The sequence below is a fragment of the Danio aesculapii genome, chromosome 24 (assembly GCF_903798145.1).
Source record: "Danio aesculapii chromosome 24, fDanAes4.1, whole genome shotgun sequence".
Classification (NCBI taxonomy): Eukaryota; Metazoa; Chordata; class Actinopteri; order Cypriniformes; family Danionidae; genus Danio; species Danio aesculapii.
The window spans coordinates 36,831,760-36,859,238 of NC_079458.1; the positions used below are offsets into that span (position 1 = coordinate 36,831,760).

General features: G+C 39.1%; 1 protein-coding gene across 2 annotated transcripts in view; it reads right to left on the bottom strand.

Annotated features, from left to right (window-relative positions):
* The window catches only part of plod2 (procollagen-lysine, 2-oxoglutarate 5-dioxygenase 2), an 86,917-nt gene extending 62,485 nt beyond the window's left edge, over window positions 1-24,432 (bottom strand). The window contains exon 1 of one of the 2 annotated variants that reach the window (XM_056450441.1): window positions 24,046-24,432. In XM_056450441.1, coding sequence (XP_056306416.1) covers window positions 24,046-24,142 — 97 coding nt within the window. In that variant the 5' untranslated portion in view covers window positions 24,143-24,432. The remainder of the gene's footprint in view (window positions 1-24,045) is intronic. The other variant, XM_056450443.1, reaches the window with a different exon arrangement.
* Window positions 24,433-27,479: the final 3,047 nt, after the last annotated feature.

The window sequence follows — 27,479 nt, forward strand, 5'->3', positions numbered from 1 at the left end:
CCGTAGAATAAATTGTCAATTGTAAAGTACGTTTTTAATTTTGTCTATACCATACCATATCATAGCATACCTTGATATGTAGATAAGTGGGCATGGCTTACAGTGTGTGAAAGTCTGAGCTAGCTGCCTGCTGACTGTAGTAAGATCAGGTCAGCAATCAGAGGTGAATTTTTACCTGTGATTTGGATGATTTAACTGTTTTGAAATACTGAATTTAAACTCTTAATCTGAGTACAGAATAACTCCGTATGCAATATCTCCGTAAGTTAAACAGTATTTTATGTAGCGCTACAAACTCTGCTGACTAGCAGACTCCCTCAGGTCCTAATGCCTGCCCGTAGACCTTCGACTAGGGCATTTTAATAAAAAGACACAAATAACATGAAGTTGTCATGCAATTCTTGGTCTTATTTTATCAGAATTGTCTGTTTGGTCAGAATACATGAAAAATTACTGACTTATTTATTGTGACACCCAATAACACGGGGCTTAAATCAGTAACTATACTAATAATCGTTTTTCTGTACAATAATGCTCCGAAGCAGCCTCCTACTGGGTCCTAGTGCCTGTCACAAGTTTTTAATTTATTCTCGAGGCTACTGTGTTACACTAATAAAAATTAAAAAGAGGGATGGGGACAGTTATATCTAGGAACAAAGCGTCAGTTGGGGGTCATAAAACCATTATAATTCATCGTGAGAAGCTAATACTTGGGGAATACAAATCAAAGGAACGCTTCTTAAGAGAAGTTTCACAAACTAATTTAGAGAGGAGCACGTGATATGATTAATCGTGGCTAGTCCCCCATCTGTAATTGTTAGCAAGCTTATCCAAACTCAACCCTAATATCCTATCTAACTTTATTCCCTTATCTTCGTTTTTGAAGAACATCCCATCTTCCTCCTCCTCTTTCTAGATTAATTCAGGATTGGGCAGCACGGAGGCTCAGTGGATAGCACTGTTGCCTTACAGAAATAAGGTCAATGATTCAAGTCCTTGATGGGCCAGTTGGCATCTTTGTGCGGAGTTCACATGTTCTCCCTGTGCTCGTGTGGGATTCCCCCGTGTACTCCGGTTTCCTCCCACAAAGACATGCGACATAAGTGAGTTAAAGAAACCAATAGGAACAATATATGAAATGTACTGAGCCTTCACCACTTGGGTATGCACTGGTGTGATTGGCAGTCTGTTTCTCCAGGGCTGCCTCTGATAATCAAGGAATAGGCCGAACGAATTTGGGGAGCTCTCGAGTACTACCTGGTCTCGTACCTCCTTACATGCTCTTTGAACATAGGCTCAATTATCTCCGAGCTCAGAGTTCTCTCCCAGGACAGCATGCCAAACCTGCTAACATTATCAAGCATTATATAAGTGTGAACTCTTGATAACATACTAACAGAAAAGATATCAGCATCAGCTCAACCAAAAGGAGTTTGAGTTTGAAAATATTTACAAAAAAATCTAAACTATTACTACTATATTTAACAAAGTTCAACTACAAAAAAGTCATTTCTGAAATATTTAATTTTATTTGTTAAAATAAAACCTTTGTGCTGATTTTCTGGAATAACTACCTATTTAAATGACTATTTTGTGAAATATATAGTTACTGTGAGATAAAATGCAATTGATATGAAATAAAATTTTGGTCAAACAGACCACCCTTGTCTTAAACATTTTTTAAAAGCAAAAGTTCTTTAGTGGCATGGTTGTTTCATGAGGAACCTTTGACAAATATAAAGCCTTTACATTCCAATAAGGATTCTTTATAGTGGAAAAGCGGTTCTTTTGATTATCACATTATTCTTCACTGAGAAAAAAAAAGGTTAAGTACTGTTAGACACAACATCCCTGGAGTAAAGGTTAAGTACTGTTAGATAAAATGTCATTGGAGAATGAAAAATCTCTCATGGAACCTTTATTCTCTCAGAAAAAATAGTCATATTTAAATGAAATACAAGCAAGATCTCTATGAAGGCTTTAGAGCTTTGAGAGAGAGAGCAGCCTCTAAATAAATAGCATTTTCCTGAGAGATCTGTAAATCATAGACAAATCAATGTTCACTTGTTTAACAAAGACGTATCTTCTTCAGAATCAACATCCAAACGTCATTATTTTCAGAATATGCCAATGTTTTTTGATTAATGTATGCACCACGCTTTGCCAATCTCCGATTTATTACACCACTGGGACCGATGTGCAGAAAGCATGCATCTTTCACTGTTTTCCCTTGTACTTCTAATAAAGTTTCACACTAATCCATTACTGCATCTAATCAATCACAACACCATTTGACTCTATTCCACTGTGGCAATACAGAACATATCTGAAATGCTACACTAACTGATTTATTTAGCTCTTTCCAACCCTCTTGGAGGCTATTTCCCAGAATTCCTTGAAACATTTAAGTAATGGATAAGAGCAAGAGATCTGCGAAAAGTGGTTACATTCGTTCTCTATAGAGTTCCCCAAAGGACAACAAATTAACACCAATTGCTTTGACCCACAAGTGACCTAACCTTCCCTGATCCCTTAGAACAACAGCAGTAAACAAACGACCCCAGTAGCTGACAATCCTACTTTAACTACTGTCTTCCTTTACGCCATGCTATAAACAATAGGGACTGGATCACTAGTCCAGCTCAACAAACTTAGAGTACTAGTTGCCATGGCTACAAATATACACACAAGCATGTGATGACGCACGACTCCTGCTGTGATAGTCGAACAACACCGTCTGCAATGATGTGAAGATAAGCAGGTGACTTAGACATTCCACTCTGCTCAAATACGAGATTGGCCGAGGAGATCTGCCTTCTGTCTTGTACCATTTTTACTGCTTACTAAAATGTGTGTGATATTTTGCTGTTGCAAAGATATTTGGGGTACTGGTATGTGGTTTCTAGGTCTTGATCATAGTTTGCAGTGTTAATTTTGTCAACGAAAATGTTCATTGCCTATATCTTGACACAGACTAAATCTTGATAGGTGTTTCATGCTAGTAACATGACTGAAAACTATGAATGCACATGCTTTGATTTGCTCATTTAATGAATGAACAGTGCATTGTTGTTAATGAAAATAGACTAGACTAAGTGAAGTTTTCAAACTAATTTCGAGAGGAGCATGTGATATGATTGACTGCAGCTGGCCACTCATCTACATTCACTAGTTAGCCAATCAGATTAACCCCAACTCACTATAAGTAGCCTAGCTAGAACTACTCTCTTATCTTTGTTTTCCGAAGAAACCCCCCATCCACCCCTTCTCCTTTCTTCCTTTACCACGGGGAGCTCTCGAGAACCACCTGATCTCGTACTCCCCTCATATGCTCTATGGACCAGGCGGGAGCCCTGGGCTCACCTATCTCCGAGCTCAGGGTTCTCTCCCGGGACAGCATGCCAAACCTGCTAACAGTTGTCAAACAATATCTAAGTGTGAACTCTTGAAAATGTAGTCAAAAAGATAGAAACTAACATTATTTTAGTAAATCCACTGCATTGCTCTGTTCATACATTAAAAGTCCACACCTGCAGATTCTGTTTGTGTTATGAAATTTCCCTTGACGAAATATGTCAAATAGATGTCCAGACTTACAGTAGATGTCTTGGCAAAAACAAAACAATTTTTTTAATTGTGGGCTGAGTCCCGATGCTGGACAGGTTACATTGTAACAATGTGTCTAAACAACACGCTATATGACGAGATTTGCAGTGCTAAGCAATTTGTCTGTTTGCACCAGACGAATCATGACAGAAGTTTAAATACAGTCATTCAGAAGCACAGAATAGTGCACTTACTGCACTCCAACAACATGGTAAGGTTTATCATCTAATTAATTCATATAAAACATCTTTAACGAAGTTCCATTTCAAATGGTTTATTTTATTTTCAAGATCTGAGGTTAACTATCTGTTGCTGCTTTCAGTAGTATGGCAATAAATGTCATGTAAAATGGCACCCAAACATTATTAGCATTTAACACTGAATAAAGCATAAGGAGTATCTGAGGTGATCATTGTCAGTTTTCTGCTGCAAGAAATAGAACCCATTTCTAAAATACAAATGTCAGGTGTTGGCAGGGGCGCCGCTGGTTGCCACGGGCCCTCTGGCAACAGAATTGTTGTGGATGGAAAAAAAGATGGTGGGGTGATCAAATTGAAGACCGGGGGGGGGGGAGATAGCGGATGACAGTAAATAGCAAGGGGGTGAGGAGTTGGTTCATGGATGTAAGTAAAGAGCTGGGGGGGATGGAGAGATCGCGGATGAAAGTTAAGTGTGGGGTGGGGGGGTGGTGGATGGGTTGGGTGAAAGGGGTGGAAGTCGCGGGCCCTCGATAATGTCTCTGGGGGCCCCCTAAATGTATGGGCCCCTAGAATTGTCCTAAAACCAACCCCCAACCCCCCACCCCCCAGCAGCGCCCCTGGGTGTTGGTTAGAACCATAACTCCTTCAATATGGAAAATATTCCTTCTGTTGCATGCCACTGCATTTATTTAGAACACAGTTTAAATCAGCCTTAAAACATTCGGTGGTATTGGTGTTGTTAGTCTGGCAGTTTACAACTAGCATGTGTTTTGAACCAGGTGTACAATACCTTGTTCAACCACTGGGTGTCAAACTTACATACTGCACCTTTAAATTTAGGGTATGGTCAAATAGTTTAGTCTATTTGACTAGTCAACAAGTAGACGTCTAGGTTTGGATGTCTATTAAACATCTTTTAACAAAATAAATTGGTGGGATTTGTTGGTGCTCTGAAAAAAATCTCTCAAGGCCACAACCCAGTGGACACATTGATGTCAAAGTGATATCAAAAAAACGTCAAAAATACATAAAAATTAAACCTTGACGTTAATTTGACATCCACACATTGACGTATTTTTACCACTAAAATAATGACGCAAAATGTACAATATAAAAAAAAGCTTCAATTACAAATTTACACTGGGTTTTATATCCCTACAATGCATGTAAACTAACTTGATGTCAAAATGACATCAAATTGATGTCAAAATTGGCATTATAACAACAAGGTGTCCGCTGGGAAGATTTCATTCAGATTCTAGGGTTTCATTTAGGATTTCAGGGTCCACTTGAAGTCCAGTTTTTGGTGCTTTTGTATTTGTGGAAGACATTTGAAGTGTTAATTAATTACTGGAATCAAAATATTTTACAAACAATTGTCACGTTCACAGCTCTGGTTTCCCCCACAGTCAAAGGACATGCGCTATAGCTGAATCGAATAAGCTAGATTGACCGTAGTGTATGAGTGTGAATGCGAGAGTGTATGGGTGTTTCCCAGTACTGGGTTGTGGCTGGAAGGGAATCCGCTGTGTAAAACATATGCTGTATAAGTTGGCGGTTCATTCCACTGTGGCGACTCCTGATGAATAAATGGACTAAGTCGAAGGAAAATGAATGAAGGTTACGGTCTCCTGATACTCATTCACTGTAGTATATTACTAGAATAATTATTAATGCCAAATATAAATATTCACATGAATTAGTAACATAGAACCCTATGATTTAAGTTAAAACAACACTGCATCCTTTCGGCTAACAGGAAAACAACATTTTAGGTATGAATATGTATAAAATTGCACCCACAGAGCCGGACCTCAAACCTCAAATTATTCCACCTGATATAAGCATAAGATATACTGTTTCTCTAATTAATTTCTCAACTTTTGAAAAAAATATAACTTGAAACTTCTCTATTCTTGACATATCTGCCATATGGAGAAAGTCAGTTTCCCAGGAACAGAGTGGAAGATGTGATTAGTGGCTCTAAAGCAATTTCTCAAACACAGACTCCAAGCCACCACAATGCTTCAAGCATGTAATCACTTAAAGCAGCTGTGATTAAAAACTGATGCACTCTATCGAGATGTATTTTCCATGATTCACGAACCTACTACGAATGTAGTAAGAATCACAAAACCAGAAGTATCATATTATGGGAGTGAGCACCCTGTAGGCCAATAATGTTTGTTAATGGACTCCACAGACCGTGCTTAATGTAGTGCAAGCAGACGTTCAGTGCAGACAGAGAGGTCACTGTCCAACACTCCAAAGAATTCCGTTTTCCGCCTCTTGATGTAGAAACACTGTTTTTAGAGCTGAAGCACACACAAAAAACTGTGGAAAAAGCGGTGTGGACTTTTAAAAGATGGCTATTTTGAATGTAGTACATAGTCTGGGCCGACTTAAGGAGACAGTGTTTGACAGATCAGTGAGAACTGCTGAGGGCCAGAGGAATGCAGCCTCAGACAGGCGAGCTGTTTCTTTTCCTAGAGTAGTTCCTAAAGTGTCCTAAAGTCTTGCGCCGTCTGTGTAAACGTTCACACTGCACTGGAAGGGCACAGTTAATACACAGAGAACCTCTACCACACAGAACACTCAAGTCTCAGTAGGAGAGTCAAGGTCCAGGATGAAGCAAAAGACTGACCCCCTTAAAAAAGTATTTTCTCAACTATATGACTGGGAAACTAGAGAACACACTTTGTTTTCTCTGTGGCCCTCTCAGCTTATCTTCCAAGTAATGCTTAGGGCTCTGGAGACTGAGAGTGTTTGAGAAAGCTCCCTGCCTACAATAACATGGCCTTTCACACTTTTTGGTCTGCTCTCTGGTGGTTTCATATGCATCAGGTGGGTAAATTATACTGGGGGGGATGAACTAAGAATGAATTGTACTTGCTAATGACATCCTAAAATGGTTTTGATTGATTGGTTGTAGAGGATGAGACACTTTGCCACTAGCATCCAGGCACTTGAGTTGACAGTTTCAAATGCTTCTTGACTATACCGCATATTTTTATGTATGCGACAACTGTATATTTTGATGAATTACTAATGCTATTGTAACCCCCCCAGTCTTACACTACCCAACCCGCTCCGAGCTGGGATCGAACCGGCAACTCTTTGCATGGGAGTCGATTGCTCTAACAAGAAGACTAAAGACCATGGCCCCTAGCGTCTGTTACCAGAGCACCTTTAGAGGTCAGAGGAGTAAAGTTTACCTGCACAGAACTTCACTAGCTGGAGTCTGTTGGGGGCGTCACTCCCATCCGGGTCACGACACCAATGAAACCCTGCCAGTACTACACTACCCAACCCGCTCCGAGCTGGAATTGAATTGGCAGCTCTTTGCATGGGAGTCGATTGCTCTAACAAAAAGACTAAAGACCATGGCCCCTAGCGTCTGTTACCAGAGCACCTTTAGAGGTCAGAGGAGTGAGGTTTACCTGCACAGCACTTCACTAGCTGGCATCTGTTACACTTGCCCCCCTAAACCTCACTCCCATCCGGGTCACGGCACCAATGAAACTCTTCCAGTACTACACTACCTGAGTCTGTTACACTAAGAACAATATCATAAGATAGAAAATAGATGGGTGGCCAGATGCCAGATGCCATTTTAAGGACACGTCCTGGTCAGGTTTCCATATTTAGTAGCACTTTAGATAAAGTAACAGTTCACACCATTTACTGGCTTATTACCTGCCTATTATTAACATAATAACTGTTTATTAGAAGTTATAAAGTATGATCTTAGTTTACATCCTAAATCCCACCCAATACCAAAACCCAACAACTAAAGTACCTTAATAACTATTAATAAGCAGCTGATAAGTAGTTAGAGCTAAAAGTCTTTGTTAATGGTTTGTTAATAGCGTGAATTGTATATTAAAATTAACTGTGACCCTAAGTCACCGCCACCGTGTCATCTAGCGCACAAAATATGCACCCAAGAGCAAAAGCCTGACTGTCCTATTTCTTTGACAGGATTGCTAACTAATTGAATGAGCTAACTCTCATTCTGCTCAATTCACCGAACGCATGTACCGCCCACCATTTAAAAACCTATAATGCGGAGGAGTAATGATGCCATCTCCTAGTCAGAGGGCTCATATAAATTGATTTCTTTTGCCACTGACTGGGTTTAAAATACTGATATGTTATCACTTATCTGCTCTTGAACAGACTGACCGAGTGCTCAGGTTTTGCTCTTCATGTCTTGACAGTTAAGTGAGACACTGTTTCTGTTTAAATGACTGTGTAAGGCAGGGTTGCCCATTCCTGGAGATCTACCTTCATGCAGAGTTCAGCTCCAACCCAAAAACATGATCAAAACAACTGAACCAACTAAGTAGGATCTAAAGGAGCACTTGGTAATTAAAAATAGGTGCATTTGATCAAGGTTGCAGCTGAACTCTGCAGGAAGGTTGATCTCCAGGAACAGAGTTGGGCAGTGATTCTTAATTTCGGTCCTCTGGCCACCCCATCCTGCACATTTTGTAAGTCTCTCTTATTTGACATTAGGATCAGTTCAAGGATCTCCTTGTTTACGAATCTGAATCAGGTGTGTAAAGGACTGGAATTGAGAACTACTAGTGTAAGGCCAGGAATACACTGTACAACTTCTTTGTGATTTCCAATTCTTACAATTTACAACTTCTTGTGATTTTCTTTGCGATTAAAGCATGGTACGAACTCAAACTGTACTAGAAGATCGCTTGCGACGTAAAAATTTATGTGCCCAAGAGTGTCCAAATCTGGTCCATGAAAACTCAGACACTGCACGAACACAGCACGGTATTTGTGTGTGACCTAGCTTTGTACCTGTCGTGACCTTATTCTTAGAGCAATAGACTGAAAAGGCGAATACTTACTCCCAGGGCCGTTTGTATCGAAGTTGATATTTAGCCAAACCCTATTGGTGTTTCATAACATCTAGTTTTTATGAAGTGGGTTGTAAGCCCTATGCTCAACCCCCAACCTAGAGGACCAGGACGTACACACATACTCTACTGACAATTTAGCTTACCCAATTCACCTACAAGCACATATCTTTGGACTGTGGGGGAAACTGGAGCACCTGAAACCCACACCAACATGGGGAGATAGAAAAGGCAAAGATCTGAGAAAAAATCTATGAATATGCCGAACAAATAAAACAAATACAGTACAAATTTTTTGCTTTGGAAAGGGTGTAGACCTGAATGAAAATTAACATATATACCTGTCAGTTCCTGTGATTTTTCTGTGTATACTTGGCACATACTCACATTAGGTACAGTTGCCTTTAACCATGCCGAAGCATGATTGTCCCCCACCCCTTTCCCCAAATGGCCTGGATTCACATTGCATTACCTTCCGAGCCAGTGCACGGTTGCATCATCAATGATCTGACTTTTCAGTTTTACAGGAAGACAAGCGCTCAGCACAGTGAACATTGCTTTAGTTATATTGTTTTGTATTATTTATAACTGTTTGGGATGCAGTGACACACAGTCAAATATTTTGCGGAACAGATCCACTACTTTTGATGCTCTAAATGATCATAAAAGTCCTTGTGCTGCATGTATTAGGTTTGCTGAAGGTACAACTGATGTGCAGCGAGGGGTTTGTATCCTCAATAAACTATGGCAATTCATGTTCATTGAAAAGTAAGAATGATGAACAAATCTATTTGAAACAGTCACTTAAAAGTGATGTCACGTCTTCAGTTTCACGTTCAGGCGAACCGAACCGTACTCTGGCACACCAGGGCAGCGCTGGCCAAGTGTGAGTGTACCCCTAGATATTACTGACAATGCAGTTTTTACAAAGTTTTGTCTTTCATGTTTTAGTTGTCCATGCTTAACCCACAGATTTCTCCAGGGGACACTTATATTTATTGCACTATAAATGGGTTTTTGTCAAACCACTGACAGTTTAACACAAAAGATAATCTTTATCAGGCCATTAACTGCAGAAAATATGTGGCCCAAAGGTATGCTCATACTGAAAGGGATGTTAAGTATAAAAAGTCAGGCCATAAATAATTTAATTTGAATGTGCATGTGACACAAACACTGACTTCTTCTTTAACCTTTGGCCAACCAATAACATTTGGTCTTTTAAGGCATTGGTCTGAGAGAGAAAATTAAAATGATATGGGAAAATTGAACTTATGTCAGTCAGTATATTTAATTTAATTGTAAGTACTAAAACAACTAAAATCATGTCTCCAGTTTCATTTTTCATTTAGTTAAATTCACCTATACCACATGTCTTTGGACTGTGGGGGAAACCGGAGCACCCAGAGGAAACCCACACGAACACAGAGAGAACATGCAAATTCCACACAGAAACACCAACTGACCCAACCGGGGCTCGAACCAGTGACCTTCTTGCTGTAAGGTGACAGTGCTAACCACTGAGCCACCGTGTCACCCCTCTAATTCATATTATTAAACAGAAATATATATATATATCAATAATAATATTGGTTGCTGACGTGGACACAGTTTAGGAAACTAATCTGCTGTGCTAACAGATGCTAACAGAGTTCAGACGGTTCTGGGAAACATAGTAACACTACTGAGTCACATAACTGACCTCATTAGGCGGTCTGATCCCTCAACAGCCAGACTCTACCACACCACCCATTCATTCATACCCTAAGTATGTCACTGTGTTTCTCTAACAGACCAGCACTTCCGATTTGGTATAGAGAGTACCCTGTTCTGTCCGCTTAACATAAGTATGTTAACACAATCCCAACCAAAATCACCAGAATCACTGCCAGAACATATATATACACACAAATATCTGGAGGTCAGACATACGCCTCATTGCGCTGTGAGAAAAACAGCCAACGTCAGATTGTAAGAATTTTAATGTAACCACAGGTAGCTGTGACTCAACAATGAGATACTACAAATGCAGATATTCCATAGCCAGGTGACTGCCAAATGTGTGATGACTTAGAAGCCATAAAACAAATTTGAAGGAGAACAAACTTGGGGAATTGGGTGGCGGGGTGATTGTAGACAGACATTATTTCAGCTGTCCGCGACTAAAACAGTACAACTTTCTCTCTCGGGGCCTGGAAATTTCCTTGATTGTTTAAACATGCCCCATGTCTATAACCCGAGAATCTTGTAGTGCACGGGCAGAAGGGGGTTGTGTTTCGATTGCACCCCTTTAAAAGCAGCTGTAAATGCCTTTAAAACGGAACATTGCATGACATCATCAGCATCTGGTAAAACATAGGCTTGCCCACAATAGTTTGGTTGGGGCTTTAACTTACCAGTAACTCTTATTTATTTATCCTTGGCTGGAAAAATAATCAGAAGAATGAAGAACGGAGAAAAAGAGAAGGGTCATTCAGTTGGCATCACCAAAATTTTGCCTGCCATGGCCTAATGAAGGCAATTACTGTGGTAACTTCCTGCGCTGAGTTGAGTTGAGCGTTGCCGTGGAGTTGGAATGCTGTATTGGCCAAAGCAATTAAACAAGTTAAACAGAGGAGCAGCTTCTGTTTGATTCTGGATATACTTGCAAGCTTGAGTTTGAAGACCGCACACAGATTTACAGTAGAAGTTAGATTAAGATATTAAACATGGAGGCAAGCACGACTTTTGTACATTCTTAGGGTTCGGCTGTGTGCGTATGATTTGGTTGGGGTCAGTGGAGCATCCTCATCATATAGCCTCAGAAAACTTTCTACAGAAATCTTATTTTGCATGCTATTATCAAATTTGAAATATAAACTCGGCTTTCATAAACTTGGCTTTCAAGGCATACTCTTTTCTAGGTCATTACACTAATGTTTTCCTGTGTTTGTATATGGAAAAACAAATGTTAAAGACAATAAATTTTTCTCATTACTTTATAATGTATAACTTTTTATATTTTTGAGCATAAAACTGTCCAGGTGGACTATAGTAAAGCTCAAAGTGTCTTCTTTCCAACGATACCTATTTTTTGTTTGTTTTGTTTTACTGGAGTAAAGAACTGTTACTATTTAAATTTAGGTAGGTGTAAATCCTCAAAAGTGAGTGCTGGTTAATAGGTTAAATATTGACATTTAAATTAAACTTAACTGAATCAGTTTCTACTCTAACAACTACAACTAGACCTGAATTATTGTATAAAAAGCCCTGTAATAATGACTTTGTTTGTCTAAGTGTCTTCTGCTCCAGATCAGGGTGTACATTTATTACAGGCAATATGACGCTTGAGCTGCTGACTCTGATGACAGTGCGTTGTATTACCCATAGTAAACGCACAAACATTCCCGTCACAGAGGAGAAGACAAAAGTGAACAAAGAAAGATAGAATCAGAGTAGATAGAGTCAGATAGAATGTTGTGGCAGTAATTTTGATTCCTTTTCCGGCTCTGCATCATTGCCAACCCAGGCTCATTGTGGATATATACCCTTAAACATTTCTGGAGAGCGTGAACTACGTACCATGAGGTGTGTTTTTTGCAGTTTTTCTTTTCGCGAATCCACCAGAGGCCACTGTGTACGCTTTTTCCAATCTCTAATTTTTCTCGTGAGTAATGTTCGTGCCTGCTCTTCTCACGTTAATCCATCAGAGGCCAGTGTCGACTTACTGACTGACCGATAAATCTCCACCCACCGCCTTCCCTAAACCCAACTGATAGTGTTTTTAAAATCACAGATTGATCCGCCCTCCACCTTCCCTAAACCCAACCGACAGTGTTTTCAAAAGCAATCCAAAAAAATCTGGGCACTGGGCAAACTGGTAACAATGGAAATGCTGTTCACATGGAGGTAAGTGGTCAGCTGGTACAGCGATAAGAAACAAAAGTTAGCGGTGGCATCATACTGCCCTGTAGCATTCGTTTTAAAGATTAAATGGAGCCATACGTACCTCTAGCTACATAATTCACGCTCTCCAGAAATGTATACGGGGGTACGTATTCACAATGAGCCTGTGTTGACAATTGCTGTATATTGAGGATGACAGAGCTCTCAGGTTTCATCTAAAATATCTTAACATTTGTTCCCATAAATTAAGTTGTTAGGGGCTTTAAATAATGTGAGGGTGAGTAATTAATCACAGAATTTTCATTTTTGGATAACCCTTTTTGAAGGTTGAGTCACCTACTCATCAGATCCTCCTTAATTTCTTTGATCAATGTCTTCGTCAAGGCTGATCTTAAGCACTGTCTCACCAAGCAGCCGATGCCACCAAAGAAGCCGGTATGGCAAGCAGTGGGTGTGCCTACAGAATTTATGACCAAACCACAGCAAGTGCTCAATTTCCTCTTCAATCATTGGTCGATAGTACCCCGTTAAAAAAAGAACTTGCCTGAACACACTGGATGTTTTGGATGAATCCAAGAGAATGTAGAAGATCAGCATCAAGAATAGCTATGTTTTGGCCCTAATCGACCGAAGGCTGACCTGAAGGTTACCACCACTATCCCGGTTTGGATTTGTAATCCAAGGTACACAAATGCCAGTTGTTCTACTCTGTCAAATCGCACATTTAGCACATTTATCTGTTGTAAATAGATTGGTCTTTTCTGGATATTTAGCCCTTGTAGCCGGGCTATGTGGACAGTGTTAAAGAGGGTAGAGGTGGCTTTTGCATATGAGCTGTTGAAGATGACAGTATCACTGGGAAAGACCAGGTCAGTGACTACTCTCCTGTCCTCGAATGCACTTCTAATGATTGCACAAATTACCCTTGTTGAATAGCTTGTGGGGGTTCTGTGTGAATTGATTTTTCCCTGCTGATCTGCATACAGCTGGTCAAGCCTTGGAATAACATACAGAGGAGATGACGGATTTTCTCAAGTAAAACTACCTGCATCTTGCATGAATTTAAGTTCTCTGAAAGAACTTAATTACTGTTCCCACACTTCACACCACCTGACAAGCATCATTAGTGCTTTGCTCAAACGTCGGCACAGATAAATTGAAGGAGCCCAATAGATGCTTTTAATTTCACAATTATTTTCCGAGACCAAGCAGGTCAAAAATCCCACAACCCTCCATTGAAGGAACAAATGATGTAGTGTCTAGAACATCATAAACCCCACCGGAGAACATTCTGTGCATTTCAACAATGATTCTTGGCCAGATGAATTGGCTCTACACCAAGACCCTAGAATCAGCTTTTCTTTTTTGGGTGTGGGGATGCCTAATAAAATTACTCTGGACATTAAAATGTTTCCAAGACTCGCAAACAAACATCACAATGTGTTATGTTTGTTTAGTTGTTATGAACAGCGTCGAGGAAAAGGTAATAGTCTTGAAGAAAGTCCTTTTTTGAGCAATAAGCAAAGTAAATAGCCATCCAGAAACCCCAAACACATTACCAACACCACATCAAAGCTAGTGTAATTTGAGTAATGTCATACCACGCTCTCTCTTTCATTTACATCAGCTCCCAGTGTTATTATGCTTTCACTACTGATGATTTTTCCCTCGGTGGACCAAAGAAGCAACGATGGAGCCACAAAACATGTACCTATAACAAAGACTCTAGAATACACAAGATATGTCACTCGTATAGTTTTGAATGGGGAAAAGTGTAACGGTCATATGGCGAATGAAGCTCCGCCTTCTAGTACAGGAGCCAATCATCGATTAATATAGACCAGGGGTCTCAAACTCAAATTGGCGAGGGCACTTTCAGTGACTGACAATTTACAGGAGGGCCATTTTAACATTCAAGCACAAGAAAAAAGTGATGTAATTGGTGCATCTTAGGACAACAGACATAACATTTATATTTCAATCATTACCAGTCACAAATTTAACAAATCAGCACGTTTTTTGCTTCACACAGCTACTGAAATATATCGGTGGCTGTTTAAATGAGCATTTTGACATCTAAATAATCATAATAATAATTATTAGTCTTGTTCTGTCTCAACCAATTGTTGCTTTACCAAAAGTTTAACCGATATCGTAAGAACAGCAGAACCAGTTTGAGGAACTTTACTGACTTTCCTGGCAATTGTTCTTCTTAATATCTTTATTATTTGCAAAACTACAACAAAGAGGAAAAAAGTAAGTATATGTTCACATTAACATGTTCAATTCATCCAGCAGTAAAAAGTATTGTACACAGTTGTCAGAAATATCAATACGCATGAGAGGAAAATCTATTAAATGAGACCATTTGAATCGAATATTAGCAAAATTAGCATATTTGTTACACCGTCAGGATAATGTGTTAGCCATGAAAACGTGTTTGTTCAGCAAAATACATGTGGTATAAAACGGATAATAATCAAATGACCCTTAAATATTTACAAAAATAGAGTAAAAAACTAACTAACTAAACTGCAATTCATTGACTCGCCTTGGGGGGCTGGCTCCAGGAAGTCCAGGTCATTTCTGACTGCAATGGGAAATTGGCCATTTTTACAGCTGATAAAAACATGCTTACAGCCTGGTACAAATGATGGCTTTGGTGCATATAGCCATGATTAACCTTCATGACAACTGTGAGGGGGGTGAATTTTTTTTATAACTCATCCGTTTCGTTTTATTAAGTTATATTAAGTCTGCATAATTAAGGGCGTGGCCACTTGAGTGACAGCTAGGTCTCGCTGCTCGCTGTCTTGTCTCCTGAGCTGATTACGGCTAATTAGCCGATAAACTCGGCATATACATCACATTTTTGTGTTGGTTAATGCTTCTTTACACAGTCAATTGCCTTTTGGGATTATTTCCTACAATTATCAGATGATATGGGATGCTGTGTGCACTTAATTGTGCTCACAAACCATTCACGTGGCCTCCGTTTCCCTGGTGAGTAAAGTTATATACTTGTATACCATCTCTATAAATGTGTGTGTTTTATTTAAGATCATTTATCATTTATAATGTTCTTTAGAGCTGTAATGCCCTCCAGAATCTGACAGATTGATTAGCTGTAGGCTATAAAACAGTCATATGAAGCGTTGTCATACAGTGTTATGCCTGGAGTTCATCAATAGTCTTGCATTTACTAACACAGACTATAATTGAAGTGTTTGGACGTATTTCGGGTTTTTCTCCTGTTGAAAAACGTCATAAGAGCAATGTTTAGTGGCTCAATGTATTACAGCAGTGTTTTTAAAAGTCTAAACACTTTATTGATATAGTGTACAACCAAGCGCATGTGGTCAGAACACAAACGAGTCGCAGGTAATAAAGTATTAAGAGTTTCTCCCAAAGTAAGCTCTGTCTAAACCAGGTCCAAGCAAAATGCCAGCACGTGTCTGTAGCTCCGATCACTCGCCGCCTTTTTGCCCTTGTTTGGTATCCCGCCGTGGGTGCGATGACGTGCGAACAAAATGGCGACGGTTGGCCGCGCCTACTTTTAGCTTCACTGCGCTCTTCAGAAACCTATTGGTCACGGATGCTACGTCCATATATTTTACAGTCTATGGTCAAAACCACAAGTGGCTATACGCAACAGCACAACAATGATAGTAATTCATAAACATGTTTTGGGGGGCTGAATCTCGTTATATTTTTGACGTCAGTTGAGGGCCGGAGGGAGGAGGGCGGGCCGTAAATGGCCCACGGGCTGGGAGTTTGAGACCCCTGATATAGACTGAGGATTCTCCGAGGGAGGGGCTCAGACCAGATGTGAGTTTCTACAGATTTTGTGTCATTCGAACGTTTAGTAATGAACTAAAGAGGCAGATGTAGTTTCCTTTTATTGGTGATTCCTAATATGAAATTTAATTATAAGCTTGGCAAGCAATTTTAGAGAAGTTGATGTTTCCCCATTCAGACAGAATGCTGAGCAAACTGCACGAGAGGCGTTTTAAAGATGGCCGCCAAGTGAAATGACTTGCCTTAAAGGGACTTTGCCTATAACCAACACCAGACAGAATCTGCAGACATTTTGTAAAAAAATATGTGGATTTATGCAGAATGATTTTGAGAGTAGCACCTAAAAGCTGAAAAAATACTTTAACTTTTTTTAAGGTTTACTATGCAAATCACTTGTCTGGTAAACAAAGACTCTCATTTAATATGACAGCACATGTCTTTACAAAGTGTATTGCACATAAATCATACAAACATTTGCATATCATTCCTTAATATTACTAAAATTACTATTAAAAACTGAATAAATATATATTTACACATTTAAATAAGCAACAATGGGCAAGAAAATATGCAGATTTCTGTGGGTGCAGATTCTGTGTGGACCTACCTATAGCACAATTATCTTTGACCATGCATTCATTCATTTTCCTTCAGCTTAGTTCCTTAGCTATCAGGGGTCACCACAGTGGAATGAACCACCAACTATTCCGGCATATGTTTTATGCAGCGGATGCCCTTCCAGCCATAATCCAGTACTGGTAAACAAAAATACGAGAACAATGGGCTAATTTTATTTAGCAGATATCTGTGGGTGCAGATTCTGTGTGGGTCCACCTATTACACAATTATCCTTGACCATGAATTCATTCAGTTTCCTTCTGCTTAGTTCCTTGTTTATCCAGGGTCAGAATGAACCGGAATGAATGCGGAATGAACCATCAACTATTCCGGCATATTTTTTAAGCAGTGGATGCCCTTCCAGCGTCAACGCAGTACTGGGAAACACCCATACACCCAATTTACTTTACATCTAATTCACCTTTACCACATGTCTTTGGACTGAGTCACAGTGCCGCCTTATCCTTGACCAATGAATTAATTTATTCATTTTCTTTTCGGCTTCATCCCTTTATTAATCCGGGGTCGCTACAGCGGAATGAATCGCCAACTTATCCAGCACATGTTTTACGCAGCGGATGCCCTTCCAGCCGCAACTCATCCCATACACACTCATTCCCACTCATACACTATGGACAAGTTAGCCTTCCCAATTCACCTGTACCACATGTCTTTAGACTGTGGGGGAAACCGGAGCACCCGGAGGAAACCCACGCGAACGCAGGGAGAACATGCAAACTCCACACAGAAACGCACACTGACTCAGCCGAGGCTCGAACCAGCGACCTTCTTGCTGTGAGGTGACAGCACTACCTACTGTGCCACTGCGTCCCCTCCAATGAATTCAAAAATCTTATTCTATCCCGCATAAACTTTAGCTAGCTTTGGTGAGCTGCTTTGAACAACCATTTGTTGGTAAGATATTTTTCATATCAAAGCCTTTTACGGCAAAGCCGTTACTGTTACAGTCGTATTCACATGCTACTGAAGACCAATACGCTTTGAACCCTCTACAATAGCAGACAGAGATCATAGTCTATTAAATAAAAGTCACAGGCACAGAAATAGTATTGTAGCTGTCTGAAAATCCTGATCCCATACAAGTGGAAACAGAGACTAGAGGTTGTGGCACAACATTTGGATGATGATAGAACTGTATTTTTCATGTGTGTCAGACTTTCATTTAACCGTTTGACAAAACACAGACGACATCCATCTAAACTTCATATATAAACCAGACTTCTTTAATCAAGCGTGTGGTTGACTGACACCATGTTGCACAAGACCAATTACAGGCTAGTGCGGCCAGGTCCAGCAGTCAACACTATAGACAAGCATACATGCTCTCTTTTACTGGGAACTCGGAAGTCGTAAATCTTTTCGCTGCAGTTCAACTCAAAGGGCAATTTTTCATTGTGAAGGGTTCACAGAGGTCTAAACGTGGGTGGACATTGAAAACTCACAGGAGGTGATGGTTCCCCCCGCAGGCATTTGAGTAGAGACAACATCGAGAGTCATGAAGCAGAATGTTCAGATTTAAATGCTTCACTTTCTAGGCTACAGGCTGCGGTGATGTCATGCCGCAAACGACAGAGGTTTCCTGTGCCGTTCACTCCCTTTCTGTCTACATAAAACCATGCATTTTTTTTTTCTCTCTGCATCTTCCCCTGTGTTTAGGATAGCATGCGTCATCAAGATACCAGCAACTGTTAATGACTGCAGCTTAATTACTGTGTGCAAAGGTACACAAAACCTCAAATCAGGGGCAATTAAGAGACCCATTTAGATTTTAATCTGCAGTGCACCTTAAATTTGGAAATTTACTGCCGAATTTCTCATGTCAGTTGTTTAAACGACAGCATATGCTGTGGTATAGTCAGTAAGGTCCAAACTGACATTCTTAATGCAAATTCTTGCTTAATAGTAAAATAACGAATGCAAGTTTTATTTTCATTTGCTTTCCCAATGTTGATATCTTGAAACCTTTTTTTTTTTTAGCTTATCCTGTCCAATTATCAAACTCTGTGACTCCTTAATCCATCCAGTCCTGAAGGATGAAGTTCCACACAATAATTTTCAATTTTTACACTCAAAATAGTTGCTGATTTGATCTGAAAATAAAAATAAAAATAATAAATAAAAATAGTAGTTTCATGTTGACTTTAAGACACCTGATCTGTGCCATTTCTCCGTTATGAATTACGTAAGCTTCCTATTGATAAAATTGTTAAAAACGAAACTGAAGAACGAACTGAAATGACCAAGCCAGGCTCATTTTGAAAATGTACCTCTATATACATTTCTGGAGAACGCCAAATACATCCCAGGAGCTACGAAGTCACCAGAGGCCGATGTGTAAGCTTTTGAAATCTCCAATTTCTCTTGCGAGTGCCATTTGCACTTGCTGTTCTCGCGTACATCCACCAGAGGTCTACGTTGACTGACTGATTGACTAATTGACCGATCGACTGACCCACCCTCCTCCTTCCCTAAACCCAACCAATAGTGTTTTCAAAAGCACAGATTGGCAAGCTAATTGTACAAACTGGTAACGGAGTCCATCCGTAGGTAAACGGTCAGCTGGTAAGCTCAAAAAGGAACAGCACCATACCGGCCCGTTACGTTCATTTTAAAGACAAAATGCAGCTGTACTTCTGGCTACATAATTCACGATCTCCAGAAATGTATATATGGCTACGTTTTCAGAATGAGCCTATGTTGGAAGTCACGTATATTCGAAACAAAATCTGGCCAATACAATCTTTACGTTGATTTGGTAGTTCACAAATTAAACTTTGAGACATTGTTTTGGCTCCTAACACCTGTGAGCTAAAAGCTACGCAATTGGTAGGCATATTCTAGGCCTCCGTCTTCTTTAAATTGATTTATTCGCATCTCATATGCAAAGAGGTCTGACAGGAAAACAACATCCGACCCAACAACACCAAGTTAGCAACATGATTGCGTAGCAGAGCTGGTATAGATGTAACCACACTTGTACGATCACTCCTGGAGAGATTTTAAAGACTCTGAGGTGGACACACACTGGACCGAAAGCAGTTTTCGAAAATAGTATATCACTCAGCCTTTCACCCTCAAACAAAGAACCTAAAATACATGCTTGAAGTATTTTGGCTGCTTCTTTCATCTCTTAAACCTAGTTTGCTGGTCTGATCATTCTAGTCTACCTGCTGGTTTTTAAGGGTTTGCACCTCTTTTAAGCAAGCCGGAAGACAAGTGAATGGGTGGCCAGCACTCTTAGGCTCATTTAAAGGGATAGTTCACCCAAAAAGGTAAATTCTGTCATCATTTACTGGTTATTCTCCACTTGTTCCAAACCTGTTTGAGTTTTTGTCTTCTGTTAAACACAAAGGAAGATATACTGAATAATGTTGGTGAAAACCTAAACCCTAAACCCAACCGTCATTGGGGGATGAGCAAATCGTGTAGACCATTTCAATGTGGTAATGTCATTGGCCCATGAACATTTTCTGCTGGCTATCATACTATTTTATAACTGTAACAAGAGATAATTCAAACATATCTTCATGTTAAAACAGCTATCATCACATTGTTTATCAATATGTGGACATTTTTGGATTCTCAGAAGCTATGGAAATTAAAAATGTAATACAGGAAATACATTAAGACCATTGTTATTGTTTATATTCCTCATAATGGTCTATACGAATGAGAACGTATGAATTCATACGGATTACAGCAGCCACTAAATCAAAAAACTATGAATTGCTGTGAGATTGTGTTGGCATTTCCTTAGGAGGGCTATTTGGTTGGCACATATTTCTTAAAGAAGACCAAATGATCAAAGCAGTAAAGATTAAAGGAACAGTTATAACTGCAGTAATATAAGAAAATATAGGATATAAATATGTGAATTAGCAGTTGATTTATTTTGGCTAGAAATTACAATGAATTAGGAAAAAACAATGCTATGTCATGGCAATTTGTAACTTTTGATTTAGTGGCTGATTCGTATGAATATGTACAACATCATGTTATCATGTTATATTAGTGATTTGCTCATCCTCCAGTGGGGGTTGGGTTTTAGGGTGGGGTTTGGTGCCTCCTTTTAAAAATAATACATTTTCATACGATTGAACTCGTATGTATTCTTAGCCACTAAACTGACAAAATGATTACATTTTCTCGTGAGATCAGGCTGGGAAAATACAACGTATTTTTCTCAGTGACAAGAGAAAAGGATGCTGCTTTTTCTGAAAATGACAAGGCTCATTGACTACTACCGAAACGCCCATTGTGAAACAGAAGATTGTCTCTTTGAAGACAGCACTTTAGTAGTGTTATACTAAACGCTGGATGTTATAAATGTCACTCTTAGAGGTGATAGCCCACATATATCGACACAAAATTCACACCTTTGCTCTCTGTTTGTGTGAAATGGCAGTCGTAGAATATTCAAGTGTAACATATGGCTGAACTTTGCTTTTGAAAAGTAGGTTTTTTAGATTTTAAAAAGACACTTCATTCATTCATTTTCATCCGGCTTAGTCCCTTCATTCATTAGGGGTCGCCACAGAGAAATGAGCCGCCAACTTATCCAGCAAATGTTTTAAACAGCGGATGCCCTTCCAGATGCAACCAAGTACTGAGAAACATCTATACACACTCATTCACACACATACACTACGGCCAATTTAGTTAATCTAAATTCACCTATAGCGCATGTCTTTTGACTGTGGGAGAAACTGGAGCCGGAAACCCACGTGAACATGAGGAGAACATGTAAACTCCACATAGAAACACCAACAGACACAGCCGGGACACAAACCAGCGACTTTCTTGCTGTGAGGTGACAGTGCTAACCACTTAGCCACCGTGTCACCCTCAAAAAGACACTTCTTAGATGGGAATGTTACCTAGAAAAGTTTGCAGTGAACTTTTAGTTGTTGTTTTTTTAAATTATGTTCCTAATCAGATGGTCCAGAGCACAGAGAACTGTTTATAAAATCCTTTTTGTTTTTTAAAGCAATAAATTGCACCCTTAGGCATGCATCACTTTTCTCTAGCGCTGGGTTGACTGATGGGTTATGCTTATCGCCTTGTATACACACAATATAAATGCTCTAGCTCTAGAACTGTCAAGAATAAAGATTTCTGCGATCATCTCGCACGGCAATGGTAAACACCAAAATGAATGAAAACAGAGGGTCATATTTTTCCCACTGACTGGGCTTGATGACACTCAAGCAACTTTATATTCCTGTACAGTAACTAAAAAGGCCCAGGCAAATGATCACACAACATGGAGGCGGTTTAATGATCTAAACACGTTTTAGGCTGTAAATGTTTTACCATCAAAAACAAATTACTGTACAGCCTAATGGAATCCAGATAGTAATTATGCTTCAAAGTTTCGCTTAACTCATTATTGTGCTACACTGTGCTCTTTCCAGTTTTATAATGCTCCAGTAAGTCACTGCAATAGACAACTGAACTGTCAGATTTGTAGTTTGAACAGCGTGGTGTTATATCTCACACTCACACATTCCCTCACAACATGACTGTGTGAAGAAAAAGGTCTACCTGACAATCCTCATGTCCCAACAAGAAGGAGGGGGGCAGGGGGTACTGTACAGGAGATTGGGCTATCTAGTGATCATATTCTATATTATGCATTCAAGAAATAAAATAAATAAATAATAATCGAAGAAGAAAATAATAACTAATAAATAAATAAATAAATACACACTGTACATACTGTAAATACCAAGGTTGCTTAGCTCACCATTTTACCTCTAATGTACATTGGTCCAAGAATTGCAGCTTGATTCCATTAGTTTATTTTTATTAATCATTCATAATTATGATAATAGCTATTATTATTGTTTTTATTATTATTAATAATAATAATGCTTCTGATATTATTATTATTATTATTAGTAGTAGTAGTAGTAGTAGTAGTAGTAGTAGTATATTAAACTCTGCATTACTATGTTTTCTATGTGTAAAAAAAGTCACTTTTCCTAATTAATTAATTGGATGCAGTCATCAAAATCAAAAGTTGGTGTCAAAACAGTAGACTACTGAACATTTCCAGTATTACACTGGCTTGTTTGTCACATGTATCAGGTATATCTGTTGATCTCCAGGGTTACATTTGCATGACAATATAATCATAATAAGAATAAAAGTATTATAAAGTACGCTAGCTGTTTGCGCCAAAAAATAATAAAATTTTATGTGACTAATTATCACATGACATCAGAAAAATGCCTCTTGATGTAGTTCAATTGTTTCCTAAAACATTTCCCAAGAAAAAAATCCAGAATTCACACACAAAAAAAGTGGATCCCACTTTATATTAAGTGGCATTATAAATATAAATACATCTGTAAATAATGTAAATACAATGTATTTGGTGTGTACATATTAAAGAACATTTCTAGTGCTCTAGAGGTGGGATACGGGTAGGTTTAAGGGTGGGTTAAGGTGTAGGGAATGGTCGACAGTGTAATTATAGAAATTAATTACAGATAAATACATGTATTTAGACAATAAGTACGTTGTTACGAATTATTAGTTTCAGTTAAAGCCACTTACTACAAACGTAGAACCCACAAATGTCCTAAAATATCCCCCGTGACAAATTCCCAAATTGACTATAGCCCCTTTCTCCCGTACAGCACATATACAATAGAAGGAAACTTTTTTGTTTTGTACTTTCTGCATAAATATACATGTGAGGAGTTTTATTTTCTATTTTTAGGTTATTAAAAATGTAACGCACACGGTATGGATCGTTTAACGGCTATTAATATTGATTATATTAATATTTTTCACAGACTAAATGTTCATTCAAACATAGCCTACATTGGATGAATTTCCTTTTATATTTTTTAGGCTATCAAAAATGTAATACACACAGTATGGATCGTTTAATGCCTCGCAAATGGCAATCATTAATAATTAAGTATCCCGACATTCGACTTGTTCAGTAAAGACTCGTAAAGAAATAATGATGACGCTCGCGTTCTTGTTGCGTCGCGTCTATGACAGAAGAGCGCGTAACGGATTCCTACCTGTTGGAATATCCTTATTTCTCTCCATGCCCGAGGTATAATAAACACAAGCCACCAGCATCAAAATGAACGCGTAAAAACCCCGACGCCGCTCCATCGTCGCCTCAGTGAAAGTCCTCAGAGACTGTGTGTGGAGTTTATAAAGTTCTGCTACTGGTCAGCGAGCGGAGAGTCCGAAACGCCCCGAGGTCAGCAATAAAGCATTTCTCGCAGATCACCTGGATGAAGTCATTTCTGCTGGAGATTAGACTGAAAAAGACGTGTTGATTAGTCCCTCAAGAACGGGCTGACTGTGATGGTGCCCTCGCGGTGTTCCCCGGACAGGGTGACAGGAGTGTATGATTGAACAAGTACAGCTGTGTTTGAGCTCCCCTCCTCCTGCTACAGTCCTCAAACACGAGCTCAAATAATGCCCCCTGCGCCGCCCTCATTTCATTACACCCAGACCAACATGCTGCTTTCTCTACACAGGGAGGAAAACGAGTTTCAATTTTTGACCACACTGTAAAAAAAAAATCTTAACATCTACATTCTATTTAGTTGCATCAAATAACTTTCTAGTCATCTCAACTTACATAAAACATAATAAGTTAAACTTTGTATAATTTAATGCCCAAACTTTTTCTTATGAAGGGCCAAAAACCAAACTTGATTGGAGGGCAGTGAGCTGAACAGGGGCGGACTGGCCGTCTGGCAATTCTGGCAAATGCCAGAAGGGCCGGAGCAGTTTTAAAATGTGGGCCGGTCAGGTATTTTTTTTTTTTTTTTTAATATGTATTGTTTTTGCATGCTGGCAGCTTTTATCTCTTGCAAGATGTGAATATAATGCTGCTGTTGATGACAACAATAATAATAATAATAATAATGATGATTGATAATTATAATAATGATACATGTTGAGCATTTGGGCCAATCGGCGACGGCCGGCCGGTCTCGAGATGGGCCGACCCAATCAGAGGCTGTGGATTACGCTGATGTAATCAAAATCTGGCAAGATGGTCAAACAGTAAATGCAACACAACGCAAGCTAACGTTAATGTCAAAATATGGACCGTAAAAAAAGGAAAGGCGGTGCTGAAAAGGTCAGAGAGAGCAAGAAAAGGGCTCTAAAATCAGATGCTGCCAAATGCATAAAATTAACCGAAATATTCGCGAGAGGAGGTGTAATTGCATCGGAGGACAGTAGCGCGGTAGAGGAGGTAAGAAGGGAACAGAAAATAAAGCAGGTCACACATCGGATGCGCCGCAACACGGCGAGCACATGACAGTTGAGAGTATGGCACATCAGACGCGCATATTCACATGGCAGCTGCCGACTTGTGTACCTTAGAAACTTTTGTTTAGAAATTAGAATTCTGAAATGCATGGCGTTGCGCGGCGCGACGCTGTGCGTCGCCGAGCAGCGCTTCTGGTGTGTGACTGACCCCCTTAATTATACTAAAATATAAATAATAATTAATTTTAATGTCATTCACGCTACTTCTGACAGTTTTTGACAGTAACCTACACTGTGTTTAACAGTTAACTCAGTGTGGAACTCCCATACATTTTAAAATATCATTATAAGCAGATAACGTGGAATTTAGGGTAAACACAGAACAGCTATAGCTATAGTACTGTAGGAATTTGTAGTCAACTCTAAATACATAGCTAGTCTTTAAAGTTAAGTACATTAAATACATGCATATGTCACAGTATGTAGGTGGAACATAGACTTCTTTTACAGGCAATATTGTAGTATATCTATACAATAGTCAGACATTGGCTTGCTTATGTTCTTCCTTTCCTGACCCCTGTGTTCATCTATTCAAACTAGAATGTTTCTGGACCCAGTGGCAGTGCAGATAGCCTGACTGCTGCAGCAGAGTCAAGTGTCATGGAGGTAGGAATACAGCCGTAAGAGAAACACACCCTGACACAAATGCTGACAGTTTCTTAATACTGTGTACAGAAAACTGATATAGAAACCACAAACCAGTTAGGGGTTGTCAGTGGGGGCTAGTTCACCACAGATGTCTGGTCAGTCAGAGGCAACGAGCTGCAATCAATCCAGAATTCTTTATTCTTTTTCCACAAAGATTCCAACAAGTACTGAGCATGCAAGTGCTAAACATCACTTCGGAGTATCCATGTAGGTTGGTGTGTGTGTGTGTGGTCCCGAAACAAATAAGAATAAACTGTCTGATTGCCAGAAACACTTCAAAATAAAAGCTCATGTAAGCCTTTTTAAGACTGTGGCTAATTAACGATAAATTAACCCCTATGATAGGAGTAGCCTGTGAATGTGTGTCACACACACACAAATGGAGATGCAGCACTAGCAACACTTCAGCATACTTTATATCAAAAAAAGCTATATATCATGAAGGATTAAAAATGTACAAATCTGCTAGTACACACAAATATTTCTTTTTTGTTATATATTGTATTGCCTTTTGTGCTACTGTTATTACTTAAGTGTAATAAAGTTTTTTACAGACGCTAGGACACATTTCTCTATATAGGACACTTTTGCAAAACTCTTGACACAGTGAGCACAACAGAAGTCTATGTGGGCTGAACTAGGGATCAATTCTCATTGTTTTGGCACAAAATGCATTTAATGATTACATCTCTCAAATTTCATCAATTCTTTTCTCACTCAGACACAACAACTGACAAAATTCTTTGGACATACAGGACATTTTGCACATGCTGCGTGCTGCGTGTCCATTTGTGTGTAAAGCTCTGTGTGTGTGTGTGTGTGTGTGTGCGTGAGACACATTCAAAGGTTACTTCTATCATATAATAGCAGACAAACATTTTTTTATTAAGTTTTTACTGTATTTATACATTTTTTATAAAGAGGTTGTTTTTGTTCCAGTCACATACATTTAAATGTTTTAATATCTATTACATTTGGCACTGCGTATATTATTTCACCATCTGTACACTAATATAATGTGTGGATGTGCGTGTCCATGGGTGGGGCTGTGTCGGTGTGGTAATGTGGGCTGGTGTGGCTACAGTGCCAGGGCTGAATTTTTGTCCCAGTCCGCCCCTGGAGCTGAAGATATGTATATCCAACTGTATTACAAAGCTGCCATGGATAATTTCCTCATTTATTTTTAAAATAAATAGAAAACATTACTTTAATCATATTACTAATGCATAATATATTTTTTTAATTTTATAATGAAACAAATTTCTATTTATAACACAATGGGATTTAATGGCGAATACATTAGCCAAGTTGCCTTTGCCTTGATTTGCTCACTGAGGTCTTCTGAATTGTCCTCTATCCGCTGAGCAACAGTATGTTCATTTAAAAAAAATGGATCATTTAAAATCATTTACAACATTTTCCTTGAAAACATTTGCTTTTTGTGTAGCTTAACAATAAAATAAACCAGTGAAAGGTTATGTTTAATTAGAAATCAATGTGTATTCAAGGC